Source organism: Bufo bufo, chromosome 8 (genome assembly GCF_905171765.1).
Source record: "Bufo bufo chromosome 8, aBufBuf1.1, whole genome shotgun sequence".
Lineage (NCBI taxonomy): Eukaryota > Metazoa > Chordata > Amphibia > Anura > Bufonidae > Bufo > Bufo bufo.
This window is the reverse complement of record NC_053396.1, coordinates 210,266,694-210,289,190: the sequence shown is the minus strand read 5'-3', so window position 1 is coordinate 210,289,190 and position 22,497 is coordinate 210,266,694. Positions and strand designations below refer to the sequence as shown.

The 22,497-nt window shown below is 46.1% G+C and overlaps 1 protein-coding gene across 2 annotated transcripts in view; it reads right to left on the bottom strand.

Annotated features, from left to right (window-relative positions):
• GABBR1 (gamma-aminobutyric acid type B receptor subunit 1) overlaps window positions 1-22,497 on the bottom strand; it is a 116,137-nt gene that overhangs the window by 88,724 nt on the left and 4,916 nt on the right. The window contains exons 2-4 of one of the 2 annotated variants that reach the window (XM_040404914.1): window positions 19,942-20,043; window positions 10,817-10,892; window positions 7,830-8,033 (exon numbers count right to left, since the gene is read on the bottom strand). In XM_040404914.1, the coding sequence (XP_040260848.1) occupies window positions 7,830-8,033; window positions 10,817-10,892; window positions 19,942-19,956 (295 nt within the window). In that variant the 5' untranslated portion in view covers window positions 19,957-20,043. The remainder of the gene's footprint in view (window positions 1-7,829; window positions 8,034-10,816; window positions 10,893-19,941; window positions 20,044-22,497) is intronic. The other variant, XM_040404915.1, reaches the window with a different exon arrangement.

Genomic DNA, 22,497 nt, shown 5'->3' with positions numbered 1-22,497 from the left:
TGAATCGCTTTCTTGAGGTCATGCCACAGCATCTCAATCGGGTTGAGGTCAGGACTCTGACTGGGCCACTCCAGAAGGCGTATTTTCTTCTGTTTAAGCCATTCTGTTGTTGATTTACTTCTATGCTTTGGGTCGTTGTCCTGTTGCAACATCCATCTTCTGTTGAGCTTCAGCTGGTGGACAGATGGCCTTAAGTTCTCCTGCAAAATGTCTTGATAAACTTGGGAATTAATTTTTCCTTTGATGATAGCAATCCGTCCAGGCCCTGATGCAGCAAAGTAGCCCCAAACCATGATGCCCCCACCACCATACTTCACAGTTGGGATGAGCTTTTGATGTTGGTGCGCTGTGCCTCTTTTTCTCCACACATAGTGTTGTGTGTCTCTTCCAAACAACTCAACTTTGGTTTCATCTGTCCACAGAATATTTTGCCAGTACTGCTGTGGAACATCCAGGTGCTCTTGTGCAAACTGTAAACGTGCAGCAATGTTTTTTTTGGACAGCAGTGGCTTCCTCTGTGGTATCCTCCCATGAAATCCATTCTTGTTTAGTGTTTTACATATCGTAGATTCGCTAACAGGGATGTTAGCATATGCCAGAGACTTTTGTAAGTCTTTAGCTGACACTCTAGGATTCTTCTTCACCTCATTGAGCAGTCTGCGCTGTGCTCTTGCAGTCATCTTTACAGGACGGCCACTCCTAGGGAGAGTAGCATCAGTGCTGAACTTTCTCCATTTATAGACAATTTGTCTTACCGTGGACTGATGAACAGCAAGGCTTCTGGAGATACTTTTATAACCCTTTCCAGCTTTATGCAAGTCAACAATTCTTAATCGTATGTCTTCTGAGAGCTCTTTTCTGTGAGGCATCATTCACATCAAGCAATGCTTCTTGTGAAAAGCAAACCCAGAACTGGTGTGTGTTTTATATAGGGCAGGGCAGCTGTAACCAACACCTCCAATCTCATCTCATTGATTGGACTCCAGTTGGCTGACACCTCACTCCAATTAGCTCTTGGAGATGTTATTAGTCTACGGGTTCACATACTTTTTCCACCTGCACTGTGAATGTTTACATGGTGTGTTCAATAAAAACATGGTAACATTTAATTATTTGTGTGTTATTAGTTTAAGCAGACTGTGATTGTCTATTGTTGTGACTTTGATGAAGATCAGATCACATTTTATGACCAATTTGTGCAGAAATCCATATCATTCCAAAGGGTTCACATACTTTTTATTGCAACTGTATGCACACGGCCGTGTGCACTCCGCATCACGGATGGGGACCTAATGGGTCCGCAGTTCCGGAGATGCGGAGCAGAACACTGGAAGCTCTACTTTTTTGCGGTGCTGACAGACCACGGACCCATTCAAGTTGAATGGGTCCGTGCTGCTGCACGGATGTTCCCCGTGCATTGGGGGACCGCAAATTGCGGTCCCCAATGCACGGAATGGGCGCACGACGGCCGTGTACATGTCCCCTTAGGAAGATGATGAGGGTAGATGTTTATTGATGTTGTCAGGGCTTGTCTTACTTGTGTGGAAAAATAAAAATAAATGTGTCCTATGCATTTATAATTGTATAATCGCTTTAGGGATACGTGTAGTCCATTTTGCCCATCTTGGGCTTATATAAAATTTCTGGCCCAGACTAACATTTATAAATTACTACCTGAGTTTCTGGTGGGGGGTCAGGGGTGAAGCGTGACCACTGGCTTGAGTTCTCCTGCTCCTGCAGCCAGTGATCACCCTCGCGCTGTGAATATACCTCGCAGGCATGAGCGCGCACGCTGATTCTTCCCGGCGCGCGCGTACGCACGCCGAATCTAGCTGGCGCATGCGCAGTGAGACTATTATGCCTGGCTGACTGCGGGAGCCCGAGACGGGATCGTGCAGTCACAAGGGGCGCACCGCGCAGGCGCCAGATTTGCGCGATCCCAAGGAATAGAAAATATGTAAATCACAGTCAAGAGGGGGCGGGTAAGAGGCGGGCTTTGCTTGATTTGAAGCCAGAAGGCCGCTGCCCCCTTGACTTTAAGCTCACAGGAAACAGAGCGCTCATGGAGATTAAAAAAGCGTTTTTCTCAAGTATGGATTATCGAATTCCTGGCTCCCACACATGATCAATAACAGACTGCGGGCTGCTATAAGGTAATGCTGGCAGTTTTATATCACTTTTGGAGGTGACAGGTTCCCTTTAATAGCTTCATGCATTCCTAGTGTAATAACAATTCTGGAGCCTCTATTCTTATGGCTCTATGTTGTGCCATTACTCTATTATTTCTACTAGAAGTTATGACTGAATTGTTAGCAGTCTGCAGTAAGGGTACAGAGGGGCGGTAACCAGTTGGGGGGCGTGTACCTGCACAGACTCACTCTATCCAATCAGTGCTGCCATTTTCAAACTGTGCAGGTACACGCCCCCAACTTGTTACCGCCCCCCCCTGTACCCTTACTGCAGACTGCTAGCAATTCAGTCATAACTTATAGTAGTAAATTATAAACCCAGGCCAGTACTCAAAACTAATGGTGTTCCAGCACATAAGCCTCTTATTATAAATTATCTTACATCACAAGAGGAATTGGAATAATTATTACATTAAAACGTAGCTTTTATTACCCTTAAACTAAAATAAGTGAAAGGTGAATAATGGTTAAATGTGCTCAAAAGAAGGGTGAGAAAATAAAGCTAAATAATCAGAAAAAAATAAGAAAAATTGTATAAATTATACCAGAAAGATACAAGCGTCTAGATGGCAAATTGAAATTCTTACCAGATCAGACGTATGGGAGATGACATGGATCTACTGGATCATTGTCCTTCTTGATAACAACATCTTAGTGGTGGAGCGGGAACTCCTTAAATGTGCAGGTATTGTCACGGTCCCTCCCATGACAGAGGTGAGAAGATTGGAGAGTCTGGCGGCACGTGAGGGTATCTGACAGTCTCTCTGTTTTTTCCTTTCAGTGTTCTGTTTGGTAATGACCACACCTCTTGTGAGGTGCAGCTTGTGGTCATTACTGAGACTCTATTTAGTTCTGACTCACACTGCTTACCATGCGGTTGATATTTCCTGCTGGAGTTGGTTGAGCTGGTGTGTTGTTCCTTTGGATCTCCTGCTCCTCAATTCTGCTTTAAGCTAAGTGCATTTTGTCTTGCATTTTGTTGTTCGCTTGTTTGTGTTGTTGTCTAAGCCTCAGGGAGAAGCTGGTTCCTTCATCTGGGAAGGAACCAGTAGTCTATTCCCTGCCACCATTCCTTGGGCCTTCCATGGTCTTCAGGGCCTAGGTTACGGTGTATGAGTATTTCCACCTTCAGGGTCTGCTCATACTGGCAGGAGTCAGGGAGAGGTCTATGAATTCCTAGAAGGTCACATCCCTCTCTCTTAGCTTTGAGGCCTAGACTCCGGTTTATTCCTTCTGTGTGTCATTTGGTGTTTTCCCCTCCCCATTACTCGTGACATCAACCGCCCAAAAAAAACGTCATTTTGTTCGTGTCAGTGCAGCGATGGATACTGTTTCTGCACTGGTCGATCATATGCAGGGATTGTCTTTTGAGGTGGCTGACCTCCGCACGGCCACATAGCAGTTTCAGAGACCACAGGCGGCGGCTTCCAGCAGCGGGAACCAGGCCTGCCCGGAACCTAAGGTCGCTCTCCCGGATAGGTTTTCCGGGGAAAGTGACAACTTTGTTTGGTTCAGGAAGTCATGCAAAGTATATTTTAGACTACGTCCTAACTCTTCTGGGGACGGGAGTCAAAGAGTGGGGATTGTTATTTCGTTACTGAAAGGTGACGCTCAGTCTTGGGCTTTTTCGTTGCCGACCGGATCACAATCCCTCCGGTCGGTAGATGAATTTTTCAGAGCTCTGGAGCTTATCTACGATGACCCAGATCGGGTCTCCCTGGCCGAGACTAAGTTGCGTGGCTTATGGCAGGGAGAGCGTTCTGTGAAGTCCTATTGCTCTGAATTTATCATATGGGGAGGCAGCCTCTTCCGACACTTTGGGTAGGGAGGCACTTGAGCTCATGTCTGATGATGAGCCAATGCAGTTAGGGGAAGTCACTCATGGACCTGGTAATAAAAACGTTAGGGTTAAGAAAAGACTCTGCTTTTTCTGTGGTAAAGGGGGACATCATGTTAACGTATGTCCTTATGTTAAACGTCAAGGTGAGAAAGAGAACCAATGTGTTTAGTCCTCTTCTCATTCTTTTCTTTTCTCATACTTTTGTCTTTTACCGGTAGTACCCAATTTCTCCTGCCTGCAAAGGAGGCGCTAGACTCCAAAACTGTGGGAATTGAAGTATTTATTAACAGTGGGGCAGGGGTTAACCTAGTGGATAGCCAGTTCGTCCGTATGCATGGTTTGACAACAAGCGCATTAGACAAAAAAAAAAATTCGCGATTGATTCCGTTCCACTCTCACAAAAGTATTTGTCACAAATGGTGCAGGACATTCACCTAAAGGTGGGAGATTCTCATCAAGAATCCATTTCATGTTTTGTGCTGGAGGGTCTGCCTGCTCCTCTGGTGCTAGGTTTACCGTGGTTATCCAAACATAACCCTACCATCGATTGGCAAGCGAGACAAATTCTTGATTGGAGTGATTTTTGCATAGACAACTGTCTTAGCACGTCGCTTTCTGTTGTAACCACTAAAGTTGTACCTTCTTTTATTTTGGATTTTTCTGATTTATTCCCTGAAAGTGGAAACCAGGAATTGCCTCCACATCGGGAGTATGATTGCCCCGTCAACCTTATTCCCGGAGCTAGATTGCCCAAGTCTCGGTTGTATAATATTTCTGAACGCGAAAGAGTAGCCATGCGAGAGTATATCACCAAGAGCTTGGCTAAAGGTCATATTAGACCATCCAAATCACCAGTGGCTGTAGGGTTCTTCGTTGTTAAAAAAAAAGATGGAACTCTTAGGCCATGTTTGGACTTCCGTGAGCTTAATCGCATTACTGTCCGTGATCCCTATCCCCTTCCTTTGATCGCAGATTTGTTTAATCAGATTGTCGGCGCCAAGGTGTTCTCTAAATTGGATCTGATGGGGGCATATAATCTGGTAAGGATCAAGGAAAGGGACGAATGGAAGACGGCCTTTAATACCCCTGAAGGTCATTTTGAGAATTTGGTCATGCCTTTTGGGTTGAACAATGCTCCTGCTGTTTTTCAACATTTCATCAATGACATCTTTCATCATCTGGTGGGCAGGTTTGTGGTGGTGTATCTGGATGATATTTTAATTTATTCCCCCGAACATGGAGAAGCATCAGGATCACGTTAGACAGGTCTTACAGATCCTAAGGGAGAATAAACTGTATGCTAAGATGGAGAAGTGTGTATTTGCGGTTCGGGAAGTGCAATTCCTGGGGTACCTACTCTCATCTTCGGGTTTTCGTATGGATCCGGAAAAAGTCTGTGCTGTGTTGGACGGGGATCGACCCGAAAATTTGAAAGCGCTCATGCAATCTTTGGGGTTCACCAACTACTACCGTAAATGTATCCTGAATTACTCGACTGTTGTTAAACCTTTAACAGACATGACTAATAAAGGTGCGGATTTCTCAGTCTGGTCTGATGAGGCATTACAAGCCTTTTCAGCTGTGAAGGAATGTTTTGCTTCTGCTCCTATACTGGTGCAACCGGACGTGTCACAGCCATTCATTGTGGAAGTTGACGCATCAGAGGTATGGGTTGGACCAGTCTTGTCGCAGCGTCCTTCTCCTAGCAAACGGCGCCCATGTGCTTTTTTTCTCCAAAATAACTCTCTTCTGCTGAAAGCAATTATGATGTAGGTAATAGAGAGCTACTGGCCATTAAGTTGGCTTTTGAGGAATGGCGTCATTGGTTAGAAGGAGCGATTCATCCCATTACGATAATTACTGGCCTATCTGGAGTCGGCTAAAAGTCTGAACCCAAGTCAGGCCAGATAGTTGCCCCTCCCCATTACTCGTGGGGAGCAGTAATAAAATACTGCTAAAAAATCATGAGCCAATGATAGGCTTACTATCAAGATGGAGCGGTGGGTGCTTGTTTTGTAAGCTCCAGTCACCTATCTTAAAGAGGGCGCCATAGAAGAGGTGACCACCTCCTGAACCTGCGGTGAGATGGGGCTAGATGGGGACACTTCCTAATGACCTTATGGTAAAGACCATTGTCTCCCATGTGCCCATTTTGAGATTGGGGACCCAAGACCATTGCCTTCTATGCGCCCTCTTTAAGATAGGTGACTGGAGCTTACAAAACAAGCACCCACTGCTCCATCTTGATAGTAAGCCTATCATTGGCTCATGATTTCTTAGCAGTATTTTATTATCAGTCATCCATAGCTGATAACAAGGGAGACCTAATCATTCTACTGCACTGAGCCAGATCATATACTTTTTGTCCTTATTGTTTTAAATTTTATAAGTTTTGTTTTTCTTCACTCATAAAATCCCCTGATGAGTCTGTTCTAAGGTGAAACATGTCATGTTGGGACAGTAGTCCGGGATACGCTTAGGGATACGGCCCCCTCCAGGGACATGTTCCTGAAGGGGTCGGCCCTATCGGGGCGCGTGCTCCGTATTTGATAGGCAGGGACTACTAGCCCCCATCCCCTACTTACTTAGGGTCATTATTTTGAGGGTAATTTAGTTTTTTCCCTGAAGAGTACCTGCACATTTAAGGAGTTCTCGCTCCACCACTAAAGCCTCATGCACACGTCCGTTGACCACGGACCGTGAGATACCGGCCTGGATTCCTGCTGAGTGCAGGAGCGCACAGCGTCATTGGTTGCTATGACGCTGTGCGCTTCGTGCCGCCGCTGCTGTACAGTAATACACTCGTATAGATCGTATACGGCATCACGAATCGCACGGCGTCATAGCAACCAATGATCACGTGCGCTCCTGCACTCAGCAGGAATCCAGGCCGGTATCTCACGGTCCGTATTCCACGGATGTGTGTGCATGAGGCTTAAGATGTTGTTATTAAGAAGGATAATGATCCAGTAGATACATGTCATCACGTTTGTATCTTTCTGGTATAATTTATAAAAATTTTCTTATTTTATCTGATTATTTTGCTTTATTTTCTCACCCTTCTTTTGAGCACATTTGACCATTATTCACCTTCACTTATTTTAGTTTAAGGGTAATAAAAGCTACGTTTTAATGTAATAATTATTCCAATTCCTCTTGTGATGTAAGATAATTTATGGTAAGAGGCTTATGTGCTGGAACACCATTAGTTTTGTGTACTGGCCTGGGTTTATAATTTACTACTAGAAGTTATGAATGAATTGCTAGCAGTCTGCAGTAAGGGTACAGAGGGGCGGTAACAAGTTGGGGGTGTGTACCTGCAAGGTCTGAAAATGGCAGCACTGATTGGATATAGTAAGTCTGTGCAGGTACACACCCCCAACTGGTTACCGCCCCTCTGTACCCTTACTGCAGACTGCTAGCAATTCAGTCATAACTTCTAGTAGAAATAAAAGAAGAATGGCACAACATAGAGCCATAAGAATAGAGGCTCCAGAATTGTTATTACATGGGAATGCATGAAGCTATTAAAACAGGCGTGTCAGGAGCGGTGAAAGGTCCTCTTTAAAAGCATGAACATCAGGACACTTCTGCTTGGGGGTCATGCTCTCCAGACAACAGAGACGAAAAGCCCTGACTGTCTTGATAGCACAAGATCCAAGGGAAGTAAGACTTGAGGGGTGGGAGAACAGGGTGAATGAGAGCAAGAAGTGAATTTTCAGTGTTTGCCTGGAGTTACACTTTAAGTGCAGTAAATGGCAGGAGGTGCAGTTTTAAGTCAGCAGGTGACGGATACTTACGGCAGCGGCTAGGTTTGTCCATATCTGTCCATGTTCCGTCCGGCTGGCACTTGCGCACTTTTGGCCCAGAAATCTCCCGTTCCCCACGGCAAACAAATTCAATCTCATAATCCACAGGGAGATATTCCACAGCTTTTACCTGAGTGAGGGTCAGGCCCCTGTAACGTATTCCCCCATCTCTCGGGGGGTGTATGATACGGCAGCCTGCAAAGACGAAGAGCAAAGTGTTAAAACAACGCAAGAAATTTATATCCTGACATCTCTGTACACTGGTCCTCATCTATCTACATCCAGAAATCTCTACAATACCCTGGTCCTCCTCTATATCCTGACCATCATCAATATCCTGACATCTCTACCATATCCTGGTCCTCACCTATCTACAGTCGTGGCCAAAAGTTTTAAGAATGACACAAATATTAGTTTTCACAAAGTTTGCTGCTAAACTGCTTTTAGATCTTTGTTTCAGTTGTTTCTGTGATGTAGTGAAATATAATTACACGCACTTCATACGTTTCAAAGGCTTTTATCGACAATTACATGACATTTATGCAAAGAGTCAGTATTTGCAGTGTTGGCCCTTCTTTTTCAGGACCTCTGCAATCCGACTGGGCATGCTCTCAATCAACTTCTGGGCCAATTCCTGACTGATAGCAACCCATTCTTTCATAATCACTTCTTGGAGTTTGTCAGAATTAGTGGGTTTTTGTTTGTCCACCCGCCTCTTGAGGATTGACCACAAGTTCTCAATGGGATTAATATCTGGGGAGTTTCCAGGCCATGGACCCAAAATGTCAACGTTTTGGTCGCCGAGCCACTTAGTTATCACTTTTGCCTTATGGCACGGTGCTCCATCGTGCTGTAAAATGCATTGTTCTTCACCAAACTGTTGTTGGATTGTTGGAAGAAGTTGCTGTGTGAGGGTGTTTTGGTACTATTCTTTATTCATGGCTGTGTTTTTGGGCAAAATTGTGAGTGAGCCCACTCCCTTGGATGAGAAGCAACCCCACACATGAATGGTCTCAGGATGCTTTACTGTTGGCATGACACAGGACTGATGGTAGCGCTCACCTTTTCTTCTCCGGACAAGCCTTTTTCCAGATGCCCCAAACAATCGGAAAGAGGCTTCATCGGAGAATATGACTTTGCCCCAGTCCTCAGCAGTCCATTCACCATACTTTCTGCAGAAGATCAATCTGTCCCTGATGTTTTTTTTGGAGAGAAGTGGCTTCTTTGCTGCCCTTCTTGACACCAGGCCATCTTCCAAAAGTCTTCGCCTCACTGTGCGTGCAGATGCGCTCACACCTGCCTGCTGCCATTCCTGAGCAAGCTCTGCACTGGTGGCACTCCGATCCCGCAGCTGAATCCTCTTTAGGAGACGATCCTGGCGCTTGCTGGACTTTCTTGGACGCCCTGAAGCCTTCTTAACAAAAATTGAACCTCTTTCCTTGAAGTTCTTGATGATCCTATAAATTGTTGATTGAGGTGCAATCTTAGTAGCCACAATATCCTTGCCTGTGAAGCCATTTTTATGCAACGCAATAATGGCTGCACGCGTTTCTTTGCAGGTCCCCATGGTTAACAATGGAAGAACAATGATTTCAAGCATCACCCTCCTTTTAACATGTCAAATCTGCCATTTTAACCCAATCAGCCTGACATAATGATCTCCAGCCTTGTGCTCGTCAACATTCTCACCTGAGTTAACAAGACGATTACTGAAATGATCTCAGCAGGTCCTTTAATGACAGCAATGAAATGCAGTGGAAAGGTTTTTTTGGGATTAAGTTAATTTTCATGGAAAGAAGGACTATGCAATTCATCTGATCACTCTTCATAACATTCTGGAGTATATGAAAATTGCTATTATAAAAACTTAAGCAGCAACTTTTCCCATTTCCAATATTTATGTAATTCTCAAAACTTTTGGCCACGACTGTACATCCATAAATCTCTACCATACCCTGGTCCTCATTTATATCCTGACATCTCTACCATACCCTGGTCCTTATCTATATCCTAACATCTCTACCATACCCTGGTCCTCCTCTATATCCTGACCTCTCTACTATACCCTGGACCTCCTCCATATCCTGACAGCTCTATCATACCCTGGTCCTCGTCTATCTTCATCCAGAAATCTCTAACACACCCTGGTCCTCATCTATATCCTGACATTTCTACCGTACTCTGATCATCATCAATATCCTGACATCTCTACCATAACTTGGTCCTTATGTATATCCTGACATCTCTACCATACCCTGGTTCTCATCTATATCCTGACATCTCTGTATACTGGTCGTCATCTATCTACATCTAGAAATCTCTACAATTCCCTGGTCCTCCTCTATAACCTGACATCTCTACCATACCGTGGTCCTTATCTATATACCGACATCTCTACCATACCCTGATCATCATCAATATCCTGACATCTCTACCGTACCCTGGTCCTCATCTATATCCTGACATCTCTACCATACCCTGGTCCTCATCTATTTCCAGATATCTCTGTGTACTGGTCCTCATCTATCTACATCCAGAAATCTCTACCATACCCTGGTCCTCATCTATATCCTGACATCTATACCATATCCTGATCATCATCAATATCCTGACATCTCTACCGTACCCTGGTCCTCATCTATATCCTGACATCTCTACCAGACCCTGGTCCTCATCTATATGCTGACATTTCTGTATACTGGTCCTCATCTATCTACATCCAGAAATCTCTACCATACCCTGGTCCTCCTCTATATCCTGACATCTGTGTATACTGGTCCTCATCTATCTACATTCAGAAATCTCTACCATACCCGGGTCCTCCTCTATATGCTAAGATCTTTATCATACACTGGTCCTCCTCTATATCCTGACATCTCTATCATACCCTGGTCCTCCTCTACATTCTGACAAGCCCTGGTTCCACCACCCTGACTGTCCAGGCCTATTCTCCAGGTTTTGTCCTGTGTCCATCTCACCTGTTGTGCTGTTATTCACTGATCCATAGACAGGAGACAGCCAGAGAGCAAGGAGGAGAGGGAAACTGCAAGACATCTGAAAGCAAAGAGACGGAAACGGAGAGTAAGAAGGTGAGAGACAGTGAAGATAGCGGCGGGATAGACACTGATATAGGAAGACCCCGGTGGAGGAGGCCTCGTCCATTCTCTACAGTCAGTCAGACGAGGGTTAGACGGTGATTTATACATTACCACATTGTACGGTCCAGTCTGTCTCTGCCCCTCCCCCTATGGTGCCCTGACATACAGTGTATATATAACAATATTATATAGTGACTGCTATCAGCATCATACATGATGGCGCCCAAATAACAGTACCCTATGTTACATACGTAACAATGCCAAATAGTGCCGCCAACACGTGCACTGCAAAATAATATACTGCAACACTGCCAAACTAAGTAAATACCAACATACAGCGACCAAGTAAAAGCTCCCTACATAACACTAAATAGTGCCACCACCATGATCACTGCAGAATAATATACTGCAGTAGAAGGACCACACTATGCCCACATGAATACCACCATACAGTGCTTAAAAACATAGAGACCAAATAAAAGCTCCATACATAGTCTTATCCCAGTTCTGTTAAATAACAGCGCTAAATAGTGCCGCCACCATGTACACTGCAAAGTAATATACTGTAATAGAAAGGCCACACTATGCCCATGAATAAATACCACCATACAGTGCTCAAATAAAGACTTCATACATAGTCTTATCCCAGTGCTGTACAATAAATAACAATGCCAAATAGTGCCGCCACCATGTACACTGCAAAGTAATATATTGTGGTAGAAGCACCACACTATGCCCACACGAATACCACCATACGGTGCTCAAATACCAACACACAGTTCACATGTAGCAGCCCCACACATAAAGTGATCTCCTACCAGAGCTGTAAATGGCTAAATAACAATGCTAAATAGTGCCGCCACCATGTACACTGCTAAATAATATACCGTAGCATTTCAAAACTAAGTAAATACCACCATATAGTGCTCAAATACCAACATACAGAGACCAAATAAAAGCTCCATACATAGTCTTATCCCAGTGCTGTACAATAAATAAAAATGCCAAATAGTGCCGCCACCATGTACACTGCAAAGTAATATACTGTAGAAAGGCCACACTATGCCCATAAATAAATACCACCATACAGTGCTCAAATAAAGACTTCATACATAATCTAATCCCTGTGCTGTACAATTGTAGTGTACGGGAACTGTAATACCCGTCACTACCAAAGGTCACTTGGTGTGCTGTCGTCCCTCCTAATTATGGGGAAGTTGTTATGTCAGTTTTATAAAATGTCATGTAATGTAATGCATGTATTTCCCTGTTGCTATGAAACTTGCAAGTACAGGCCGGCTAGGGGTGTCATTCCAGCTCTTAGGCATTAGAGGGAGCTAGGGAGCCCTAGTTTATATAAGGGCCAGACAAGGAAGGGAAAGTCAGTGTAACCTGATCTAGTGTGGAGTGCAGAAGTCAGTCTAGACCACAGCTCAGAAGTTTCTAGAGCCTGAGGAAGTGTCCAGAAGCTGAGAGAGACAGAGGCAAAGATCAGGAAAGCCAGAGGTACTCAGAAAGACAGAGGAGGTACTTATAGAAGCCATAGCCAAGGATATAAGGCCAGAACTAGGTTAATGGGCCTTGGTGAAGAATTGCTGTATTCCAGGATCAGACAGAATTAGAGTGCTAGCTCCTGTGCTGCAAGTCCTGTGTTCAACACTCTGTAATTACCCTGCTGTACTGAATTGCCTGCATCGACCGAATTGCAAAATCGACTGTATGCTGAGGAACTGCATTTCCTTTATTGTCTCTGCTTGGAAAAACTACTAAAGTTGGAGTTTTGTTTTAATCCTACGTTTCCTCAATTTATTCCTGCATCCGCAAACGGCGTGCCACCGTTTACTTGGCACTGGCGTCACAAACTATTTCTACCTATACCTGCCCTTGCAGAGAGTCAGCTGTACCAGGTTAGTGTATATTGCACTACATCACCCAGAAACACCTACTACACACAACTTGAGTACGCTGCACCTCTCTTTTGGCGTCACGGACAGGATACGCACGCTTTCTAGTGCAAGAAGCGTGAACTTTGTGCCTTATACAGTTGCCCTGTGACCAAAGTGACAATTTGCCTGTTTTATTCAAGTGGACTTTGTGGACTGAAAATCGTACCCAAAGTGTACCAAAAACCTCTAAAAAGCGCTGTGCAGTGTTGCGCTACCCAGAGGAAGAAAATCGCCGCATTGGAGTGTGGTTTTGTGGACTTTTTACAATCCTGCTTGCTGTCAGTGAATGGACAGCGTTTTGCTAAAGATGGCCACCGGCTGCCTGGAGTAAAGTTTCCCGCGCCGCTGAGGACATTCGTGGGCGGATCCCTGCAAAGACACAGAGAGTCCCGCCCCTCTTCATCATCGCACCGCTGCGGCCCTGCTTCTCCTGCGTCACCGCGGTCTCAGGACGTCCGGAACCTCGCGAGACTTGGCCTGCGCAAGACCAGCGATACCGGTAAGCACTTGTAACCGGAGGGAAGGGGATTGTTCCGGCCCCTTTAGTCGCCAACGGCCACCTCTCAATAGACTACCATGTCAGAGCCAGGAGTGCCTGAGCAGCCGGCCCCGGGAGAGCTTGCGGCTCCTAATCATCCTACAGCCCCCAGCATGATGCCCTTTACCATGCCTTACTATTTCGGGGCCCCATGGTTCCCCCGCTACAGGGGAGAGACCCATACCCTAAGGGACTTTAAAGAAAAGTTGCTGGCACTATTCCGATTGTACCCTATAAATGCCGACCAGCAAATGGAAATCATGCTGGCGCAACTGGAGGGAGCTGCCCGCAGGGAGGTATTATCCTGGCCTGCTACTGAGCGGAGTACTCTAGAACAGATCTTCACCCGCCTCAGAGCCACTTTTGAAACTAGGACTGCCTCAGAGATAAAGATGCACTTCTTTGGCAAGAAACAGAAGCCCGGTGAGTCCCTCCGTGACTTTGCCCTATCACTTCAGGAGGCTTTAGGGGCTGTAATTCAGATAGATCCCAAAGAGGCTGATAACCAGGACCAGACCCTGAGGGAACAATTTATCAACGGGGTGTCTAGTGAGCAAATAAGGACCCAATTAAAGATGCTGTCCGCCCAGCACCCTAACAGTGCCTTTCTGGACTTTAAAGAACTGGCTATAAAAATTCTGGGGTCCACAGTATCTCCTGAGTTGAGCGCCCTATCTGAGTCATCAGCCTGCAAGCCAAAACCGCTTGTCACTAACCGAGCTGAGGCCGGCCAAGCTGTTCAAGTGTCAGCTACCGATACTATTGCCATGCTGACAGAGCAAGTAAATCACCTCACTAAAAGTTTAGAGAAAGTGTGCAGAAAAATAGAGGAATGGGAAAAACCCATAAGGACAGAAGAAGAGTTCCTGTCATCTCCTAGGCCGTTCCCACCTCCTTACCAAGAGACTCACCCCAGGGATCCTGGGAGGCGTAATAGAGGTCGCAAGAAGCCCGTGTGTACATACTGCAAAAAGCTGGGACACACAGAATCCACGTGCTGGCAGTTAAACGGGCAACCCCTGAGGCTGAGGACCACCCCTCGGGAGGTAGAACACTAGGTCCAGAGGATCCAAATTGGATGCCACGTTATGTAGGATCCCATCCTAAAATCAATATAGAGATCAACGGGATCCCCTTTGAAGCCCTATTAGATACTGGGTCTCAGGTCACTACTATTCAGCTGCCTGCATTTGAAAAGTTCTGGGACACCAACCAGTTGACCCAACCGCCTGACTCCTGGGTGGAAATTATCGCCAGCAATGGCAAACCAGTAAAGGTTCATGGATACTGGGAACCCACCCTACAGGTGGGAGAAGTAACCCTGCCTCAACAGGGAGTGATCGTAGTACAGGCCGGTGACAGAGGAGGACATCCTGTCATTCTAGGCACCAATGTCTTCAAAAACTGTTATTCAGAAATACTTGCTGTATTACATCAGACTTTGCCCACTGCTTCCTCTGCATCCAGGAGGGTGATTCAAAAGACTATCACTGTGTTAAGTGCCCAGCAGAGGTTTGCTAATGGGAAAGGAGAAATTTGTACTGCCAGGATCCGTGATATTAAGCCTGTGACTTTGCCTCCTAATTCTCAAACTCTTTTGTGGTGTCGTGCTGTCCTGGGAGTCGAAGGCCGAGATTATCCAGCCCTGGTGGAACCAATCCAGATGGAGGATTATCCTTATGTGAGAGCTGCCAAGTGCCTGGTGAACGTCTCCCAAGGTAAAGTACCTGTCCGTCTGATTAACCTGAGTAATCATCCTGTTGCGCTTACTAAGCATTGCCCTGTTGCCCAGCTGTCCCAGGTGTCCTTCCAAGACATCATTCGTCTTCCAGTGACAGAAAAGCCGCCAGCTGCAGACAGCGGATGCTCGCCGGTGACCCAGCCACAAGTGCCCTGGTGGGAGGAGCTCCATGTCGGGGACGAGACTACCCCCCAACAACAACAAGAAGGGATTATACAGCTTGTCAAGGAGCACCACCAGGCCTTCAGTAAGCATGCCACTGATTATGGAGAGGTGAGTGCCATACAACACACTATACCTACTGGCTCTCATCCTCCTATCAAGGAGAGATACCGACCTTTACCGCCTACTTCATATCAGACTGTAAAGGAAATGATCCAAGAGATGAAGGACTCTAATGTAATCCGGGACAGCCGTAGTCCGTGGGCTGCACCCCTGGTCCTTGTAAAGAAGAAGGACGGTGGTATCCGTTTCTGTGTGGATTATAGGAAAATTAATCAAATAACCCACAAAGATGCATACCCACTGCCACGCATTGAGGAGTCACTAACTGCTCTGGGCTCCTCTGCCTATTTCTCCACATTGGACTTGACCAGTGGCTACTGGCAAGTACCCATGGCCCCTGCAGATAGGGAAAAGACTGCCTTCACTACTCCCATGGGCCTGTTCGAATTCAATTGTATGCCGTTCGGGCTATGTAATGCCCCAGGAACTTTCCAGAGAATAATGGAACGGTGTTTGGGTCACAAAAACTTCGAAACAGTGCTGCTGTATCTAGATGACGTCATTGTGTACTCAAAAACATATGAAGACCATCTGAAACATTTAGCAGAAGTATTTGAAATCCTTATCAAATATGGCTTGAAGGTAAAGCCATCCAAGTGTCACCTGCTCAAACCTGCAGTAAGATACCTGGGGCATATAGTAAGCGGAGAGGGAGTGCAACCTGACCCTGATAAATTGGCAGCTGTCTGTAATTGGCCGGTTCCTACTACTGTCAAAGAGGTGAGGAGTTTCCTGGGTTTTGCCGGCTACTATAGACGTTTTATCCCCCATTTTGCTCAAATAGCTGATCCTATCCAGGAGCTCTTGAGGGGGCAACCCAAAAAGAGTCCTAGAACTCCTGTGCCCATTGAGTGGAATGAGAAAAGAGAGATAGCGTTCCAATTGCTAAAAAAGAAACTGACCGAGCCTCCAGTGTTAAGTTATCCAGATTATAGCAAGCCCTTCCATCTCTATACTGATGCTAGCAAGCGAGGCCTGGGAGCTGTGTTAGCCCAGATCCAAGAGGGAAAAGAGAGAGTGATAGCATATGCAAGCCGCTCCCTGAAAGGAGCTGAGAAAAATGACCAGAATTATAGTTCCTTCAAACTAGAGTTCCTGGCATTAGTGTGGGCGGTGACAGAAAAATTCAAGGATTATCTAGCCGCCACCCCGTTCATTGCATTCACTGACAATAACCCTCTGGCACATCTCAATACAGCTAGATTGGGGGCCTTGGAGCAGAGATGGGCCTCTCGCCTTGCCAACTATAATTTCTCTGTAAAGTATCGTGCTGGACGTACTAATGATAATGCTGATGCTTTATCCAGGCTTCCCACAGAGACAGCTCCTGATGATGTGCGAGATGCTTGGGAAGATGTAGAGATGCCGGCTTTCTATAACAAATTTGCTCAACAGGATCAGGCTCGAGCTACCAATAACAGAGCTGCAGTTCCTTCACCCTCCAGTAGGCCTGATCCTAAAGAAGAAAGGTGGGTGAAACTACAGTCTGAAAGTAGAGTGCTGGGTGAGTTGTTGGACTTCATTACTAGTGGCAGAGCCCCTGAGAGGATTCGGCGTAAAAGTGCAGATCCTGAGCTCATCAAACTGTGGAGACAGCGCCATCAACTCTTCATACAAAAGGGCCTATTGCTACGGAGAAGCCTAGACCCAGTGTCCAACGAAAGAGTACACCAGATTCTCATACCCCGACGAGATGCAGGTATGGTGTTGGAGATGTACCACAATCAATCCGGTCACTTTGGGGTCCAAAAGACTGAGGCTACTATCCGCCAGCGGTTTTACTGGGTAGGCATGAGAGAAGACATGGAGAAGTGGTGTCGAGAGTGTGTAGCCTGTGCCTTGAAACGAAGTGAGCACCATGATCAGAGAGCACCACTGAGACCCATTGTAAGTACCCGTCCTCTTGAACTTGTCGCCATCGACCATGTAAAACTGGAGCCTAGTCGCTCAGGGTATGCTTATGCCATGACTATTATTGACCATTTCACAAAGTTTGTTGTAGCAGTGCCTGTGAGAGACCAGACAGCCAAGACTACAGCCGAAATGTTCTGGAAGCACTTCCTCCTGCCCTATGGATGTCCAGAAAAGATCCTCACCGATCAAGGACCTGCTTTTGAGTCCCATCTGTTCCATGAACTGTGCCGCTTACACAACTGTAAGAAGATCCGGACGACGGCCTACCATCCTCAAGGTAACGGATTATGTGAAAAAATGAATCAGACCTTGATAGAGATGCTGAGGGCCGTGCCTCCTGAGAACAGAGGAGATTGGCCCAGTCTGTTGCCACAGCTCATGTTCACATACAATCATACCATACATTGTTCCACCGGGTATACCCCCTTTTATTTGATGTTTGGGCGCCAAGGGACATTGCCTGCTGATCATTCATTGGACATACATGTGCCTGATTGCATTAACCCATTACCTAACACCGACTGGGTTGCTGAGCACCAAAGGCGATTAGATGCAGCCAAAGCCATTGTTCAGGAACGTATGGACTTTGCTAGAGACCGGCAGCAGAGAGACTATGATCAGGCAGCCCATGCAGAACCCTTGACCATAGGGGCCGTGGTATGGTTAAAGAATAACCGTCGTACCAGCAAATTGGACAGTAAGTGGGAGCGAAGTCCCTATGTTGTCACTGCAATCCCAAATGTTGGAACTCACACTTATGAGATCACCCGGGAAGACAAGGGATCCCAAATTGTACACCGAAACCGGTTGAAGCTCTGCCTGACACCAGAACCTAGTGCCGAGAGTTCCGGATCTGAATATCCTGTGTCAGAGTCAGCAATACAGCCCGATGATCCTATGCAGGCTGTCAGTGACCTAAGGTATGACGCTGATCCCATGCATTGGCTTCTGACACCTTGGTTGAATATGCTGGTGCCTGCTCCGGCACCTATTGCGTCTTCACCTCCAGAAGAGCCGGTGCAAGATGCTCCGGATCCAGTTCCCCCTCTCGTGGATATTGTTGTTCCTGTTGTTCCAGTTGTTCCTGACCGAGGTCTCACGGATGGAGACCCTCCTGTTGCTCCTCTCCCTTCTACCTCGTTGCTAAGGGAAGAGGAGACCCCTGTTTTGAGAAGGTCTACCCGGATGACCAGGGGACGCCCACCAGTCCGTTTAGGAGACTTTGATTATTCTGGTGGTGTCTCCTCCCAAACAGTTGCCACGGGCAATACCTTACTTGACATTTGTGCACAAGAATGGACTCCTCCACGTGAGCCCTTGCCTGTGCTACACCCACAGGAAACCCCTGGGTAGTTCCGTTATTATGCTGTCATTTTATTGTGCAACTTCATACTAAGGAAATGTGCCCAGAGATGGACTCCACCGCATGAGAGCCTCTGTGATTAATAAGAAATAACCTGGGTACGGACTCATGTTTGTTATTTGAGCCTCCAAGAACTTTTATACCGTTTTCTACTGTTTTATCATGGACTTATTCATTGTCATGGACTATCCTGGTTATAATGTTACGCTGTGCCAGGTCAGCGCCCCCGTTCCATTCACTATCCTGAGAGAAGAGAACGACGCCCCTTGTCACCACACTTCACCTTTGCCAATTGGACCTGATGTAAATGTAAATGCAGATGAATTACATGTATGTATGCCTGCATGTCTCTATTTTCTATTTCAGGTAGAGATTCCAGTTGGGCGACCCATGATGGAGTACGAGGTCGTACTCAGCTTAAAGCAGTGGGGTATGTAGTGTACGGGAACTGTAATACCCGTCACTACCAAAGGTCACTTGGTGTGCTGTCGTCCCTCCTAATTATGGGGAAGTTGTTATGTCAGTTTTCTAAAATGTCATGTAATGTAATGCATGTATTTCCCTGTTGCTATGAAACTTGCAAGTACAGGCCGGCTAGGGGTGTCATTCCAGCTCTTAGGCATTAGAGGGAGCTAGGGAGCCCTAGTTTATATAAGGGCCAGACAAGGAAGGGAAAGTCAGTGTAACCTGATCTAGTGTGGAGTGCAGAAGTCAGTCTAGACCACAGCTCAGAAGTTTCTAGAGCCTGAGGAAGTGTCCAGAAGCTGAGAGAGACAGAGGCAAAGATCAGGAAAGCCAGAGGTACTCAGAAAGACAGAGGAGGTACTTATAGAAGCCATAGCCAAGGATATAAGGCCAGAACTAGGTTAATGGGCCTTGGTGAAGAATTGCTGTATTCCAGGATGAGACAGAATTAGAGTGCAAGCTCCTGTGCTGCAAGTCCTGTGTTCAACACAATGACTAAAGAACACCAAATAGTGCCGCCACCATGTACACTGCAAAATAATATACTGTGGTAGAAAAACCACACTATGCCCACATGAATACCAGTGCTGAGATACCACCATATAGTTCACAGCGCTGTACAATGGCTAAATAACACTGTGACGCCCCTTCACCTGCGACCACACAGGTCGTACACCCCTGAGGCCGACCATGACTCCCATCCTCCTCCCCAATACTCCAGTCAAGCGCCTGGGTCTCTGGCGTCGTACTCACGTCTGTCTTCTTCATTCTGAAAGACGTGTGCTGTACCGCAGCCTCAATCACATGCTCACAATGATGTCCGCGTCACATGATGAGCATCATCCAATACGGCAGCTGAGGAGAGATCACATGACCAGAGGAAGGAAGGCAAAAAGGTATTTCTGGTTATAAATGGTTAAAAAAATTTAAGCGGGAGATTTATTAAAACTGGTGTAAAGTAGAACTGTCTCAGTTGCCCATAGCAACCAATCAGATTCCACCTTTCATTTTTGACAGCTCCTTTGGAAAATGAAAGGAGGAATCTGATTGGTTGCTATGGGCAACTAAGCCAGTTCTACCTTACACCAGTTTTGATAAATCTCCCTGTATAGAGAATACTTACCAACATTTCAGATGGTAAAATCGGGGCATTTAAGCCCCGCCCGCAGGAATTTCCCAAACCCACCAGAAACACCCTGTTATGGACATAGTTCACATTAACCCTTCCAATTTTCGACCCAAAGCAGCGCAAATTTGCCGAGACTTAGACAGTCCCGGCAAATTCGGGACAGTTGGCAACTTTAATAGAGAAGAATAGAGTGATTATGTCATGTTGAGGGTTGTAGGCTTCTAGGTATAGAGTATAATAGGACTGTATTATGTCAGGTGCAGCGATTGGACCATGTTGGGGGTTGTAGTGTTCTATGTATAGAGTATAAAAGGATTGTAATATGTCATGCCCAGTGGTCAGGTCATGTTGGGGGTTGTAGTGCTCTATATATAGAGTATAACAGGACTGTATTAAGTCATGTTCAGTAGTCAGGTTATGTTGGGGGTTGTAGTGCACCCTTGCTCTATAAGAGTATATAGTGGCAGAACTAGAACTATAGATGAGAAGACATCACAACACTATGGGAATGAGACATAAATGGCAGTGGATTTCCTGTAATCCTCCAGATGCTTCTCTACTTCTCAGCTCCATGGAAAATATAACCACAAGGGCAAACGTCTCACGTTGCATCACGGCTGGAAATCCAATATATGTCCGGACATTTCAGGGACATCAAAGCTTTACTTTTTAACAGCCGAAATGTAAAGGTTTTCTCCAGAACGACGAGAGCAAAGGAACAGCTCAAAACGAGGAGTATATCCCAGTCCTTATTATTCCAAGGACTGGTGGAGGTCCCAGTTCCTGGACCATCACCCCCATTATTACTGGATGTGTGGAGGACGTAGGTTTGGCTGTAGCTCGTCATAAACATAAGGCACAGCCAGGCACCCCGATATCCCCGGATGCAGAGCCCTGCCTCGTGTCAATGCTGATGGGACCTGGGTGTAATAGGAGCAAGAACAGCAGCTGAAACGGGGCCCATCCGCCATGGAGGACCAATGTGATAATGCTGGATCTGTCCTATGATGAACACCAGTGATGGTGGACGGACCTCACTGTCATAGCACAGGAGTTCTGTCATGGCCTCCACCATCTCACCATTGCTGTTCTTACCATTAAATCTGCTAAACCCAAGTGTGAACAGAGTCTAAGATGGTCAGCCGCTCTGGCACTCTGTAAGGATACTTTCACACTAGCGGTTTTCTTTTCCGGCACTGAGTTCCGTCAAAAGGGCTCAATACCGGAAAAGAACTGATCAGTTTTATCCCCATGCATTCTGAATGGAGAGCAATCCGTTCAGGATGCATCAGGACGTCTTCAGTTCAGTCATTTTGACTGATCAGGCAAAAGATAAAACCGCAGCATGCTACGATTTTATCTCGGCGAAAAAAAAAACTGAAGACTTGCCTGTGTGCCGGATCCGCATTTTTTTCCATAGGAATGTATTAGTATTCAAAATACCGGAATGCCGGTAAAAAAATAAATGCCGGATCCATTTTGCCAGATGACACCGGAAAGACGGATCCGGCATTTCAATGCATTTTTCTGACTGATCAGGCATTAGACGGATCAGGATCCTGATCAGTCTTACAAATGCCATCAGTTGGCATACGTTTTGCCGGATCCGACAGGTAGTTCCGGCGACGGAACTGCTTGCCGGATCACTCTGCCGCAAGTGTGAAAGTAGCCTTAGCTGGGTGGGTTGCAGATTTAGTTGGACAATGTTCTCCAACCTGATGCAAAACTACAACTCCCAACATTTCCTGACAGCAGCTGGAGACCCACAGGATAAAGGGGAAGCACACAAGGCTATGCAGCGTGTGTACAGGAGATATACAGCCTCCTTATATAATGTATGCACGAGGGTTCATCTATCAACTGTGTCATCAGCCAACTGTAGCGCACGCTATACAATATATCTGCAGCAATGCATGAAATGTTACACCGGCTTCATCGCCTCAGGGTGGCTTGTATCAAGAGGCAATACATTTGGTGCATCCACTGCAAATTGGTGAATATGTCCCTGTGTATATATGAGGATAGATTCTTCTTACCAATTAACAAAATGCAAAGTGGTTGAAGAAAAGAGAAATCTAAATCCAATCAACATTTGGTGCGACCCTTTCACATGAGCGAGTTTTCCGCGCGGGTGCAATGCGTGACGTGAACGCATTGCACCCGCACTGAATCCTGACCCA